Source organism: Manduca sexta, chromosome 28 (genome assembly GCF_014839805.1).
Source record: "Manduca sexta isolate Smith_Timp_Sample1 chromosome 28, JHU_Msex_v1.0, whole genome shotgun sequence".
Lineage (NCBI taxonomy): Eukaryota > Metazoa > Arthropoda > Insecta > Lepidoptera > Sphingidae > Manduca > Manduca sexta.
The window spans coordinates 16,099,332-16,114,435 of NC_051142.1; the positions used below are offsets into that span (position 1 = coordinate 16,099,332).

The following is a 15,104-nucleotide window of genomic DNA, read 5'->3' on the forward strand; positions in this document are numbered from 1 at the left end:
TTAATAATATAAAAAAAATAGATATAATTAAATATAGTACCTAATTAACTATTTACTTTGGAATATAGTAGTTGGTGATCAGTACAATAAAGTCCTAAATAAATTTTGTAATAAGTCCATAATTACGAAGATACAATTATTGTACCGTAATGGGTATCAAAATCACACGATAAAATTGTCACCCATCCAAATATTACGGTTTAGAGGAGGATTTCTCAAGGCGCGGTAGTGTACGCTTATCTCTAGGGGTTCACCATTCGACGGTAGCTGTGGCGCTCGACTATGTATTTCCCGTCGGGAGGGGGAATAGGGTGGTTGGTTAGTTAGTTAAAGGGTTCGCTGTCATCTGGAAACTTTTACAGAGGTTCATGGAGCCAAAAGTTTGAGAAACCCTGGTTCAGAGGATCAAAGTTAGTATGCCATGAGAGTAAGTGCTTAAATATATTTATTAAGCATTTTGTTGCTCGCGGCTTTGCCCGCGTAATAAACCTTTCTACAAAGGTGCCTAAACCACTGTAGTGATTTATATGGCCTACCTGGTGACGCCAGAGTCATTAAAGGCAGACTATTAAAAGGCAGATAAAAATTCCAAATAAAAAGTAAATTAGTATTAAGCATATTATTAGCCTCCGGTTTAATCCCGGACCATGACCATGACCATAAACCATAGTCTATCCGAGAGCCAAATTTCTATTTCTAGGTAAACTTCATCAAAATCCGTTCAGCTATTTCTGCGTTTTCTTGTAACAAACATTATGAGAACCTTTTTCCTTCATAATAATAGTTACATTATAAACAGTAAGTACCTGTCTGCATGCTTCCAAACATTAAATACCTAGGTATAAAGAAACTTTATCGTCAACAAGCCTCAAACAAAACTTGAGGACGTGAAAACTTAAAACTAAGAGTTGTTTAGGTTTAAAGGATGTTACAGAGAAATGTATATAATGTATTCTATATATGGTATTATAAGACTAAAATGATGTCCGATGACCGTAGTTCTATCAGCCACGCTTTGTAATTTATATAGATCTGGGAGGTATTATAACTATATATACCCTTCTGGCTTGCTTCTAATTAAAAACCGACTATTAGGCGGAACTGCGCCGATGGTTGCGCTTTACTAGGCATTTTTCAGAAGACCTCAACGCTGTTTCTAATGCCCCGAATACCTATTCGGGGATGGACCTACATCGCGGGGTTTTTATTGGGATGACCGCGTAGGATGTAGGTATATAATATAAGGGACTCGATCTAGCGATCAATGTATACCATCTATCGGCTAGCTTAAAGATGGTTGGTGAGACCAGTAAGCCGAAAAATATCTGAGTCTGGAGAGGCATAAATGCATTTTTCCGGAGAAATAAAAATAAATATTAATATAAGTGAATGTTAGCTCGACTCGTCGTTACGTTTGAATATTAAAAAAAGAAGTCCTTGCTTACTTGGCATAAATATAATGAATGTTAAATAGACTTCCGTATAAGTAACCTAACATTTATAATATACATATATATCAAACCTGTACGTACATTAATGTTGTAATTAATTTGCATTAAGTAAGCGGTCACTGAACTCAAAAATAAGTACGTTGTTTTTCTTTTTTCGGGGTTTTGACAGGACTTTCACTGTCTGAAACATAATCTTGCTTACATAAATGATATTATTATTTATCTAATTAATCTGATCTTTGCAAGTCTAGTGGCTGACCATTAAGACTGCGAATAGGGAAGTTCTATATCTAGTTAGGCAACAAAAATTTGGTTAATTTATCTATATCACGACTAAAGGACTTTTGGTAGTAAAAAAAAAATTACTTGTCCCGACGCATACCAAAGGAAGGCAGATACTTCGGCGAACCGAGCATGGACCGGTTGCGCCTATCTGCCTTCTACTCACAAGTGTCGTTTATTCGTTCATTTAATTGAGGTAATTGAGGCCTCGACCATTTGCTGGCGTTCACCATTCCTCCCATCCTAAGAGGGTTCCTTCTCGTTCGCCTACGCTTTCTTCCCCAGATATCCCCTCCCCACTTTCTTCCAGGACCCTGTAGTCGCAAAGCCGGGGAATTCCAGTATCCCATTCGCAGGTTTCCCCCGGTGTATAATGCGGGATCCGAACCAAAAAAAAGTACGCCACCAAGGCTGTCAGTCAGTCAGCAAGGCAGGCTGGTGAAATCGGTGTAGTTTTTTTTTTGCTCCCGCCACCTGCCTCTACAGTAAATTCCTAACCACGGCAATTATGGCAGAATTACGGGAAGTACTATAGACAGAGGCCTACTTACTAAACTTCTGATCGAGCACCGCAGTGGGTCAAGGCGCGTTAGGTAACCATTGAGTAACGTTTAGAGCTCGTATATCAAAACGAATTTGAAGAGTAATTATGTAATACTCTGTAATTTTTGTACCTATTTGCAGTTTGAACTGATCTGATGCAAGGAGCCCGCCAACTAAAGGTAAAATTTATGCAACATTTTTTTTTGTTTGACTGCCTTGCTGGCGTAGTATAAGTAACTGCCATATCATGCTGAGTTTTCTGGTTCAATTTCATGGGACGCCAAAAAATGGTCTAAGCATTTTATTTTTTAGGAGATGATAGGAAAAAAAGATTTAACAACATTGTTAAACGAATTTCAATTATTGCTTAATGCCGACTTCGAGCTCGAAGAATAGACTTCAATGTGGAAGAATTTACTGTAACGTATCTTATTGTATCTTTAAGGATCAGAATGTAAGGAAACGCTGCAGCGAATACTTAACCACACTCGTCGAGTCCACCCATTCATGCTGAATATATATTATCTAGGTATATTCTGAGTATGTCATTTTAGCCTATGATAGTTTTGTAATGCAGATTTAATTCAGAAGTATCTACCTACGCCTTGAAGAATGTTCTACTGACCTCTGGACCTATTTGCATATAATTCAATTTTAAAGTAACAATTAGGATTAGACAGGTCAAAACGAATGTTGATCGTGATAAGACAGTATAAAATTCCGATAGATTTATCGATTGTTAGATGTGAAATATGTATATCGCCTGAAAATATTTGCTTTTGTATCCAAGAGAACGGATGATCAATATTTTAGAAAATCCATGGTTTAAATTTTCTTATGGATAAATGAAAACAAATATATTTATGTATACATTTTTAGTATGTACAACGTTAAAAAATTACAAGATTAGAAAAAATCCTTTTAAAATAACCCCTATTACTTTTTCTTTTATGTTCTTAATTACTTTCTCTCACAAAATCCCAAATATAGTCATCCATCACCATTCTGTTTTATCCCCTATATATTTTCGATGTATTGTGCTTAAAGTATATAATATAATCTTAGTGAAAATGTTCTCCATGTTCTTCTGAGTAAGCTTCCATGTTGTTTTCAAATTTATCGTATTATTATGTAGTACCTACTTTTAAAGCCATAGTTTTAAAGTATTAATTATTAGGATGTTTCAAGTAGCTCTCAGTAATTTTGAACTTTGTTATTTCCTGAGAATCCAGAAATGACTCCTTTAAAACTTTTTTGTTCAACCTTACTAAGTAATTTAGGAAATTCTTCACTGGCAAAAAGATTTTTGAATTGTGGATCAACAAATTTCGAGGCTCAACCTTTGTATCTAACATAGGAAAAAAAATATTAAAAACGTATTTCCACAAAAGGAAACATTTTAAGGAATAGGTCCTTTATTTTAGAGCGTAATAGAAAAATCAAAAAAGTAAATTTTACTACAATTTTTTTGGTTTTACAGTTGTGTTATCAGTCAATGTCGGTACGTAAAAACGGCAAGATATGTTACAATGTAAACAACTGATCAGCGGAGAGCAATTTGCTAAACTTTTCAGCGCTGCTAAACAAACAATTGCAACACGATCTAAAATTATGAATTACTAAGAACTGTTTGCTGGTGGTAGGATATATTTTATATCCGCCCGCATAGCGACCACCATACACAAACCCCCTTATTCATGGACGTTATTTATTTAAGGACGGAGCATTACTGTGATAACAAGTCTGTTTCTCAGCTTTGTTTACCTGACAGCGTGCTTTTTGTTTAGCTTTGTTTATCTGACAGCCAACTAGATTTAAGTCGTATCTCAATATTAGCCAATCACAACGGCCCTATGTCTACGCACTGCAAAGGCTGCCATGCTGTCAGCACTGAGAAACAGACTTGTTATCACAGCAATGCTCCGTCCTTCGATAAATAACGTTTATGAATAAGGGGGAAAGTGTTAAAACACGTCATAGTAGCTAACATAAGTGTGTCGCGATCCAGGATCAGCCTGTGTATATTTGGTTGGATCCAACAGACCGCCATACTTGTGTCGAATGCCGTGGAGTAATCATCTGTCGTCAGTCGACATTTTATTGGACTACTTATCATCTGTTGAAGTGGAGTCACTTTGCCGTGCTCACCCTGATACATACGAAATTATTACAATAGCTAGAATATTCTAAAATAGGACATATTGGTGTTTGCCGTATTATTGCTTGACGGCATAAATAGACAAAGCAGCGGTACCTACAGTCAGATTCTGGCATACAACTGATTATACCGTAAGTACTTTAGAATTCATATTATTAATTTTTCCTCAGAACAAACCATTTTTATTAAACAGTGCCCTATTATTTTGATCTCAATTATTATAATTCCCAAAATAAATAAAACAAAATTCACTATATGTAGTATATTTATTATTCTTCATGACTCAGGCCTTCGTTTACATCATCACAATGATGAATGTCTGATCCAAAATATCTGGACTGAGGGATCCAAATACAGAAACCCCTTAACTCCCAGAATCGTCTTTCAAGGTTTCGTCTCCGAGGTCACTGTCTCTTCGTTCCACACGAACGGCTCTAATCTCTTGTCTTCTGGTAACAGATTGTTTAACTCCTCTATGTCTTGCAATGTCTGTAAGGAATGTCATTTTTAAGGAAGTGTAGTTGAGTTATGTGCCGATAGATGTCGCATTATTAAATTCCTTTTTATTTGTAATTATATCTTACCTAGAACTAATTCTACAGGTTCAATAAGCACCGTAATTTTTGATACGTTAATGGAAATAGTAGCACTACTCTACTCCAATTTAGTTACCTGTTCCAGTAAAGAGCGCGAGCGCGACAAATGATGCGCAAGCTGGTGCGCACGCGCAAGTCTTTCAGCGTGTCGAGCGTTGTTCCGCTGTCGTTCAACTAGTGCCGAATGTATGCGCCACGCTTCAGTCTCCGTCTGAAAAAAAAAAAATTAATCATTGTCCAGTGCCCATCTTTGTGAGAAATACAATATTTAACACAATGACAAAAAATTACATTCATTACCTCTTTAATTTTGGCAGCAAGGCTGAGTTCCTCCGCGGCCAAAGGATGTGCGCACGCAGCAAGATGGGCTTGCAGGCGCGTGGTCAGTCGCACCCAAGGCTTGTAGTCAAGACCTAGTAAACAAAATATTAACAATTTAGTTATTGCTGATGTTGGTTGTCCGTAGACTCTTGCCTGTGTAGACTTTTACTTCCAATTCAAGATCCTTTACAATACCTTCTAATACTTCTGGGTCTCTGGCACCTGGCAGGCCGAGTGTTCCACGCATTATGGGCAGAAAGGTGGGAATTTCCTGTAGAAACATAATTTGTATATGATAAATCCGAAAAACATAAAATAACCAAATCATAGTCATTATCAACTAACTCACTCGCGTCAGTATGTCTTCCTCACCTGCAACCTCCTGATATCCTCATCAAGCTGTTCGTCGGCAGCTTTTTTCACCACCACAATATCTCTAACTCGCCGCCCGCGACGTTGCGGCGCCGAGCCCGCGCTCGTGTGGCGACGCTGGAGGGACTTCTTGTCGACTGCGCGGGCGCTTTTCGACAAGGTTTTTGGCGAATCTGATTGAAATAAATATTAAGCAAGAAGTGGAGGCTAATAGCTCATTTTAATACAATGCCATGTAACTGCATTTTATGTAGATAGATCTTTATGACCTTACTTCTTATAAATTAATATTTGTCTAAAAATCCACATGTAGAAATATAAATAATTCACTATATTAAAATTTTCTTTTTTTTTTCAATTAGAATTTAAAGTCACATTACCAGTCACATAAAAATAAACTATCTATTGATCTAATTCGTACTCACCACCTATAGGTCTGTCTACAGTGTAAGAGATGTACGGCAATTCCGAGTCAGAGCACACACTCGCACCCGGCGAGTTGTTACCGCTAGTCGTCGTGTCACTTTTAGAACCATCTGGTGATCAAAATATTTGTTGAACAGAAGAATATCAAATTATTTAATGATACAGTTTACAAATATAAACAAAGTTCTGATATGTTATTATACAAATATTGAATGCACTTGAAGTATCGACAAAGCATTGCTATCCAGCTGTAAAGAGCATGTATTTGATATTTTTAATTAATGAATTTCAGTATCTATGTTAAGGACAATAACATTTTAGTTGTAATGTATATTGTATTTATTGAATATTTATTGCCAGGGATTATGGTAATGATATAAAACTCTGTGATGGAGTGTTCCAAATGATTTACTATGAAGTGACATACTCCCGCATCACATTGACTGCACAGGTATTGTCTGGTATACTTTTAGTGGAGCAATACAAGTGAGACAGTTTTTAAGCCAACCTTACAATTGTGGCTAGCCGCAGGCACAAGGTGGCAAAAATAAAATGGTAATGGTAGCTGTAGACATTTTAATTCCCAATTCCTTTGGAAATATAGCCTTAACATAAAATAGTATGTCTCACCTTGTACATTAGACACTGCTATAGTGTGTCCTCGACGCACAAGAGGTGCTCTCTGTGACTGCTTCTTCGGAGGCACTGATGACTGCTCCGAGCCCATCGTGCAACTCAAATATACATCAAAATTATGCAAATTATTAATGTTTTACGAATAGATAATATTCACAATATCTATTATATCTGATGAAACATGATATTTGTTTGAAGGTGATAGCTTCTATCCTTATGAATAATAACATTACTCAAAAGTTTAAATACTCAATGGCACTACACCCTATGCTAATTATCTTGTAGACCCACATACAGAATCATTTCAACATTGCATTACACATACTTTGTAAAAGTAACCCTTTACAATAAATTTGTTGAACTGTAGATGTAAAAAATTGAAAAAGTTTTGAACAAAATAAATACCAATAAAAAGTAATTTTAATTTTAGACATCATTATGCCATTACTACAACTTTAATAGAATTTGTTACATTGGCAACATACTTTCAAAAAAAAAAAACTTATTTTTAAAATACAACCACACTCACCATATTCACACTAAAATACAAAAATACCAAAACAATCAGAAAACTCCAACTGGGATTTTTTAAAAAAATATTTGTTATTCGATGCCATTTGGCAGAATGTTAGCGGGGGTAAAGAAGGGTGTGTGGTTTAATTTCTTAATGCAATGTCAAATTGACCCTGTATATTATTCATAGTCACACTTAGAAATCTCTAGTAAGAAATAACAAAAGTAATAGTGAACAAACATTTTTAAAAATAGAATAGAAAAATCTCATTACTTACTGGTAAAGACCATTCGATAGTCTTTATTTAGTGCGATTAGTGATGATATTATTGCACAATTAATTACGATATATGCATAAATTGAACTTAATAAAAATAAAAATAGATATGGATGTGTCAATAAATAATAATATTGTGATGCTGAGTCGCATATTGATTAGAAAACTCACCAATTTATTTATTTAGCTTAATTTATTAATCTCATTTATTGATGACTAGTATAGTTCCATATTGCATATTGAATACTTCACGACAAGGTTTTTGGATAAAGCTTAAAATAATAATTATTAATACTATTCTATTTGTTTTCCCTAATCTTCACTCCCAAATCCCAATCAAATTCAATCAATGATTGTCACAGAGTTGCCAACTCCCAAAAAATATTTGCGTCTAACCCTAAGTGAAAAAAATCATAAATCTCAAAGTTTGGAAAAACGCCTCAAATATAAATAATATAAATTTTATGGATGTTGCTCCATTTCAAGACAATCAAACAAGAACCAACGTATTGTCAATGAATAATCTTAGCTGAAGCTAATTAGTCACCGCAAAGTGTAGTAGACAATAAGTCCTATTTCTAAACTAAAATGAGTTATATTTGCTTATCTCGTTCTTGGTAATAAGGAATTATACTAGAAATCTCTAGTTCAACAAATATATATGCTTGCAAAATAAAATATAATGTGAATGCAAAACGCCCCCGTTTAAAATAAATACCCTAAAAAAACCCCCATCTCACTAATTCTCCCCCTAACTTTTTGGAAACTGCCTAAGTTAGAAACCCTCAAATCAATGTAAATTTTTTTAAAATATTGTTATTATTAATGGCAAAGGTTTATTATATTGGACAGCTATATTATACATGTCACAATCGTGCCAAATACACAATTCTCATTTGTATTATTCTTATCATTGAAAGTTGCGAATCGCTAATAGAGTTTATTACTTCAGTCTCTTTTTAATTTATATCTGCTATTAAATAAACAGTGACATCCATAATATAAAAGAATAAGAAGAAAGTGTATCAGAGAGAAAAACAGAGATATTACTTTCGCATTTATAATATTATAATTATGGATACATCGTACTATTTACATTAACTTTGATCGTACATAATATATACATATTAATATTATATTATACTTACATAGTTCGTTACTTTATTCCTTTAACATCAGTTTTTTTTCTGTGTCTGACACGTCGACTGTCAAATGTCAATTTGACATTTAATGTACACATTGTACACAAAAGATTTCTATTACGTGTTTTCTCGTATATTTAAATAAATAGAATGAAATAAAATACGACAATGGTAGACGAAGGTACACGAAAGACTTTGAGCAGTATTCCACTGCTGCAAACAAAAGCTGGACCGAGAGATAAGGAATTATGGGTAAATAGGTTAAAAGAAGAATACCAGGCCCTGATCAAGGTAAATCTAGTATTTCATTATCAGTATTAACTTTAAAGAAAGTACAAATTTCTATTAAAAATATAATTTACAGCATATCTTCAGTTCTTATACTTAGTTTAAATTTCGAAACTCGTCGTCAATAAATATTTCAGTTTGGCTTTGTTACATCGTAGTTCCTGATGTTTGTTATACAAAACCGTAGTTAATTGCATAAATAATTCATCGACTGTATGGACTATAGTTTCATTAATTATGTAAAAGGCAAAAAGTTTGTAAGTTCCGAATAACCTATACAACTTTCTCTTGATTTAATGTTTGTAATAAATTATACAGTAATACGATTTCGTTTTTATCCTAAAATTATATGATGGTATAATATCAAATATAGAATATTTTTAAACTAGACAATATTTATTTTAAAAATATTTTAAATCTTATGTAAACCATATAATATGCTCTTGACATGTTTTAAATCATATTAAAACAAGCAGTTATGTACTGAGGTTCTTATACTCCTTTATAATAATTCTCATAGTCATAAGTCTCTTTACACCCTGCGGGACCTCTTATACTACTATTTTAAACTATCTAAATGTAATAAAATTAAAAAAAAAATCTGTTTTTCTGAATAGAAAATAGAAAAAATAATTTAATTTTAATGTCCAATATTCTAGCAAAATTATGAAATTATTATACAAATATCTATGTTCACAGTACGTCCAAAACAATAAGGAAGCTGACAATGACTGGTTCCGGCTAGAGTCAGACAAGACAGGCACCCGGTGGTTCGGCAAGTGCTGGTACATACATAACCTGCTCAAGTATGAGTTTGATTTGGAGTTTGATGTGAGTATTCTTAAAAAAACATTGTGGTCAGTTGATTTTCAGATGGCTCAAAAAAGGGATTGATAGCATTCACTTTTCACTTGGGGAAGCTTGTATGTCCAACAATGGGTCGAAAAAAAATATATATAAAACCATGATATAAATTCGAAAACTAGTTTTATTTCTTAATAGATGGTGATAGGCTTAACCTTGTATTGTTAAAAAATAATTTTATAAAGTATGATATACCTAAATCCGAAAACTAGTTTTATTTCTTTGTCTAATATTCATGAATCATTAGGGTAATTGAGTCATTCCTAATTAATCAAGCTCAATAGAATTTATATGTGAGCTATAATTTACAAATTACAGCATACATATATTAATTTAAGCAAATCTTTAACCAATTGTAATTGTAATTTGTATTAAAATAAGCTGTTTGAAGCTATTGGCAGCAGTCGAGTTTGTATCAACTTTATTTTGTTACATGGCTAAAATTAAAGTCTCCTTATTTTAATTGTAGCATATTGTTATATTATGGAAGATTCAAGATATGAATATTAGGCTAGGTAAATTTTGTGACAGTTTTTCTGACACTTTTATTTGAAAGAGATTGGATCCACAAAAGGAGTTGACATGATGCTGGTGGCCAATCAAAACAACATGCTTGAAAATCTAGTCCTTACTTATCTAAGCCTTTTTTAATCAAACTGTCTTTCATTTTGCATCAAAATAGAGCACACTGACTTATTACATCTCCTTACATACTGAATATTGATATATCTTTCAGATTCCAATAACATACCCCACCACAGCGCCAGAGATAGCCCTTCCAAGTCTTGATGGGAAGACAGCTAAGATGTACAGAGGAGGCAAGATCTGCCTCACGGACCACTTCAAGCCTCTGTGGGCGAGGAATGTTCCCAAATTCGGTATAGCGCATGCCATGGCTTTAGGGGTGAGTTCATAAAGTGCATAATAGCCCAGATAATCCTAACATATTTTTTTTTTTAGACACTATTTTTTTTACGGACCCCACTGCATTTGATGGTAAGTGAAGTGGGTTCCAATAGAATGTCAACTGACGACAGATTATTACCACAAGTTGACACAATTATGCTGAACTGTTAAAACTGGACATGCACAGGCTATGTTTTTTAGCTATGTTTCAAAAGGTTGTAGTTCTAAGTATTACTTAGTAAGTAACATATTTTCATTCCTAAACCTGCTATAACACTATGTGTAAGTGTTTGGTGTAGGACCAGAAAATCTTTGTCCACTGTCTCTTTTTTCGAAATAAAAAAAAGGGGCTAACATTTCAGGGAACTTGATCAACCCCTTTACTTTACAAAACTTCATTGAATATTTTTCCTGCATATAAATATAAATCCACATAATATTGCAACATTTTTATTCCTTTGCTAAATAGCATGTCTTTTATTTCCAGCTTGGTCCTTGGCTGGCGGTGGAGATTCCAGAAATGATACAGAAGGGGGTGGTCACGTACAAAGAGAAAACAGAAGAACAATAATACTGAATGTTATGTACAGATTATAAATATATTGTGTACGTTTTTATAACTTCTTTTTATTTTTATTTTAATGGCAGTACCTATTTGTCATAACAGTTCTTTTGGCTGTTTCTGCGTCTCATTTGCCACATGTGCTATAAAAATATAAACATTTAGTTCAACGTTGAATTTGCAATCGTAAAACATATTTTTGCGCAATATCGCAATTTTATTGTTTTCAGTAACTCAAACGCCAACACGTCGCTTATTTTTAAGGTAAACAAAATTTATATAGTCACATACTCTTTCCTATAATAAACAGAATAACTAAACGAGTAGGCGAATCACTTACTTGATAATAAAATTAAAACTAAAAACGCCGAAACCTTTAATTACGAAGTACTGTTAAATTGCATGGAATTACTAACCTTATAATAGGTAGGTATATTTAGTCTCAGGCCAAGTAAATGTAGGTACTGGCAACAATTTTCTTTGATGACAGAAATAAAATATGTATAAACTCGGTGGTACACTTACGAACTTGAGCGAAGGTAGGATTTTTTACCGGGGAATCCTTTTACTGATTTCTGCCGGACTTGCCGGTATAAAGCGTCCTACCGACTAAAACCCCGCCATTCGACTCTACTTAATATCGAAAGTCGCGGTGTGCGCAAGTGCATGTAACCGCTACCCTCGCAGGAGTCGGCTCTAGGGCAGAGCCTTCCAAGGAATGAGACCTTGGTAAAATCATACGCGTGCATCTAATACAGCACGCCACCCTCTTGAGCATCAGTTACCCGATAACGGGCCACCCGTCCGCCACCGAAAGGACGGCTTTGAGAGGTCGGTCGTGTCTCCGACGTCTGCTGCGAAGGCGAAGTCCTTTAGACCGTTCCCTTTCTCTCTTTTTGACATGACACATCATCATTCTTGACCATGGCTGCCACAACTGTCGTAAGCGATAAGTTGTTGCCTATAGTCGTGAGTAATTTTGGCGCGGTGAATCCCATGCGCGACATAAAGAAACAATTAGGAAAGGCATAGAGGAAGTTGCTCCTCCGAAAGTCTCGCTCACCATAAGAATCAGGAGCTAACCGTTAAATCATGGTAGTTTATTGTGATAGTAGAGCCTGGTGCTGTAGACAAATATATCTACCGCAAGCATCTATTCTTATCAAATAAGTATATGTTATTTTAATTCCAGAGTTTCCAATATGTTGAAATGTGTGTTATACATTATCTTCGCTGCATCATCTCTTGTTGAAATTCATTCAAAGGTAGGTAAATATAAGTGTTAAACAAATAATATATTTCAATGTACAAATGGGAACAGAAAATGGGTATGTCTTGAGATCCTTATGACGATTTTTTTTATTCTTGATTTAGGGAGCTTGGCCATTATTTCACGACTATGTCGCTCCGTATGTCCGCTTTTACCGGTGCCTACTCACTTTTCATGATATCATCAGATGAACAAACGAAAAATTACGTTTTTTTTATTTAAACTTATGTAAAATATTTTTATTTTTGCAGCCGGTAAGTTTTCCTCGAGTCTTGCATCGATGTTTAATTATACATTTAATTTAAATTAAGATATTCTTTTGTTACTTAGACAATCTAAACATTAGTACCTATAGTCGTGACTTTCAGTCGGTTTGTTTATTTGTTCCGTATATCCTACCTTTAAAACGGCTGGACTGATTTTTTGGGACTTTTACTAACAGGTAGCAGACATTTTAAGAGTAAGTTGGCAACTTTTGCTTCTGAAATATTTAGGGTTGCGAGAAAAAGAACTCTATTCGTAACTGGCGGGTAGTTCGATTTGGAATAATGCTTCATGACCTTTTTATTATACAAAAAAATTAACAGTTGTGGATCTCGTACTTAATACGTGAAAAGAATTTAACGCGAGCGTAGCTGCTAGTAAAAAGTAATAATATATTCTTACATAATATTATAAAAGAAAGTCCCCTGACATATCTGTCTATCTATCTGAACGCAAAAACTCAATACCTAACTACTGCATTGATTCAGATGAAATTTGGTATGGAAATAGTTTGTGACTGTTCAGTTGGATGGACATAGGCTATTTTTAACCTGAAAAATATATAGCGGGGCTTATCTCCCGGAAAAACTTTATCACGCAAGCGAAGCTGCGAGCCAAAAATAATAATGATTAATAGATAAAATCATAACTTCATCATTACTAATATTTACAGTAAGTAACAAACTTCACTAAGCGGGCCTACTATACTTTGATAGATGAACACAGATTGCCTCAGATAAGCCGTTCGAAATACCTTTCGATTGTTTTTCATTTGAACGATCACTATTCAGTCTGGTACTCTAACACCAACAAAAACTGAATCGCATAATCTAGAAACCTTATATATCCTGTGAATGTATGGATTATAGGAAGAAACGACTTCTGAGGCGGCGGCAGAATCACCTAGCGCAGACGTTGGTGCAGCCGACACAACCACTGCTGCGGCAGGACAGGATAAAACCGATGGTGAATCAGTAAGTATCGTGGTTATGGGCAGCCCTGTATCTAGGAGCATCAGCCAGGGCCCATGCCCCGGGCGGCGAATTTAGACGACGGCAAATTCAAACTTGACAGACGAATATACAACTCATTATTAACGCAACTTTGACTACTAAGACATCCAGTATATTACACACATAAATTATTTCCCGCGCGGCGCGAAATGATGATGATGATGGCAAAAGTAAAATATAAGTGGTCATCATCAAATATTCAAGATCCGGGGCTGGTTATATGGCTGGCTGGTCTGTGTGGAAAAATTTAAATAAGCATTCACTATATATATGTAAAAAACTGTAAAAAAATATAATGTACTATTGATTGTTATCCCTAATAAATGAAAAAAAAACAAGCTCGTGGCCTATTCGTTGGGCCTTAGACCCTTTTCTTTTTTATAATTAAAAAGATGATAAGTAGTAAGCATTTTTCATACGACAAACAATATAAACATGGTTGCTTTGCCGCCTTTTGAAATGGAAATCGTATTTTAAGAACCAAAAGCAGTAGGTAATCCTATCAGATAATGTGTTTTTGTTAGTAAGAACTGTACCTAAGTACGTATGACAGAAAATGCAAATGTCTGAAAGATAGGGACATACATTTTTACTATGATCAACTTTTTTTATGTTACAGACAACCGTGGTAAGTTTTTATAAAATTATCAAACCATTTAGTCTTGCCGTGGTCTGGACTTTACATGGCTGTGAACCCAAAATATAATCAATAACTCTAATTTGTAAAATTTATGTTAGGGCATCCACCGATTATCTATCGATGATTTTGCTAATGTCGAGTAATAATAGCACATACAAAACAATAAATACGAATTTCCAGAATTCAAATGTCATCCCCTACATGTAGGAGTTTCTTATGGCCATAAGGCCATTGGCCATTTTACACTAGGTAAAACTTTTTTTCCTATAAAATCTCCGTAGGATCGCTTGTATGACAATAATGGCTTGCCAAAAAAAAATTAAATATACAGGGTATGACAAAATAACTACTACTCCTTAAACATTTTGTTTTTCAGGCAAGTACTGACGCAGTAAGTAGCACTTGTATGGAGACGATTAAAAATAAAATTCAATATTGGAATAACTGGAACAAGTGAAATTAATATTTTTCCATTTTACGATGTTCCACTTTATATTTATAGGGCAGTGACAATACTACTACGGTATGTATGAAATTAAACTAAATTATTTTTAAGTTAAAAACTAATATAGGATACCAA

General features: G+C 34.5%; 2 protein-coding genes across 2 annotated transcripts; one reads left to right on the top strand and one right to left on the bottom strand.

The window, feature by feature from the left end:
* Positions 1-4,681: 4,681 nt before the first annotated feature.
* LOC115456228 (BLOC-1-related complex subunit 5) lies at positions 4,682-7,963 on the bottom strand. Its single transcript, XM_030185196.2, has 8 exons — positions 7,747-7,963; positions 6,780-6,883; positions 6,149-6,259; positions 5,724-5,896; positions 5,547-5,622; positions 5,331-5,443; positions 5,107-5,241; positions 4,682-4,923 (listed from the first exon to the last, which is right to left on the bottom strand). Exons 2-8 carry the CDS (start codon positions 6,874-6,876, stop codon positions 4,819-4,821), a joined length of 810 nt encoding a protein of 269 aa, XP_030041056.1. The 5' UTR covers positions 6,877-6,883; positions 7,747-7,963; the 3' UTR covers positions 4,682-4,818.
* Positions 7,964-8,763: 800 nt separating this feature from the next.
* Positions 8,764-11,392, top strand: LOC115456225 (ubiquitin-fold modifier-conjugating enzyme 1). Its single transcript, XM_030185195.2, has 4 exons — positions 8,764-9,008; positions 9,705-9,836; positions 10,606-10,773; positions 11,263-11,392. Exons 1-4 carry the CDS (start codon positions 8,886-8,888, stop codon positions 11,344-11,346), a joined length of 507 nt encoding a protein of 168 aa, XP_030041055.1. The 5' UTR covers positions 8,764-8,885; the 3' UTR covers positions 11,347-11,392.
* The last annotated feature ends 3,712 nt before the right edge of the window (positions 11,393-15,104 follow it).

Excerpts from the sequence above, each read along its gene's own strand:
- LOC115456225 (XM_030185195.2), top strand. The coding sequence starts at position 8,886 with ATGGTAGACGAAGGTACACGAAAGACTTTGAGCAGTATTCCACTGCTG. Across the intron at positions 9,009-9,704 it reads AATACCAGGCCCTGATCAAG|TACGTCCAAAACAATAAGGA; the intron begins GTAAATCTAGTA and ends CTATGTTCACAG. Across the intron at positions 9,837-10,605 it reads AGTTTGATTTGGAGTTTGAT|ATTCCAATAACATACCCCAC; the intron begins GTGAGTATTCTT and ends TATATCTTTCAG.
- LOC115456228 (XM_030185196.2), bottom strand. The coding sequence starts at position 6,876 with ATGGGCTCGGAGCAGTCATCAGTGCCTCCGAAGAAGCAGTCACAGAGA. Across the intron at positions 5,897-6,148 it reads TGTAGACAGACCTATAGGTG|ATTCGCCAAAAACCTTGTCG; the intron begins GTGAGTACGAAT and ends TATTTCAATCAG. Across the intron at positions 5,623-5,723 it reads AGGATATCAGGAGGTTGCAG|GAAATTCCCACCTTTCTGCC; the intron begins GTGAGGAAGACA and ends ATGTTTCTACAG.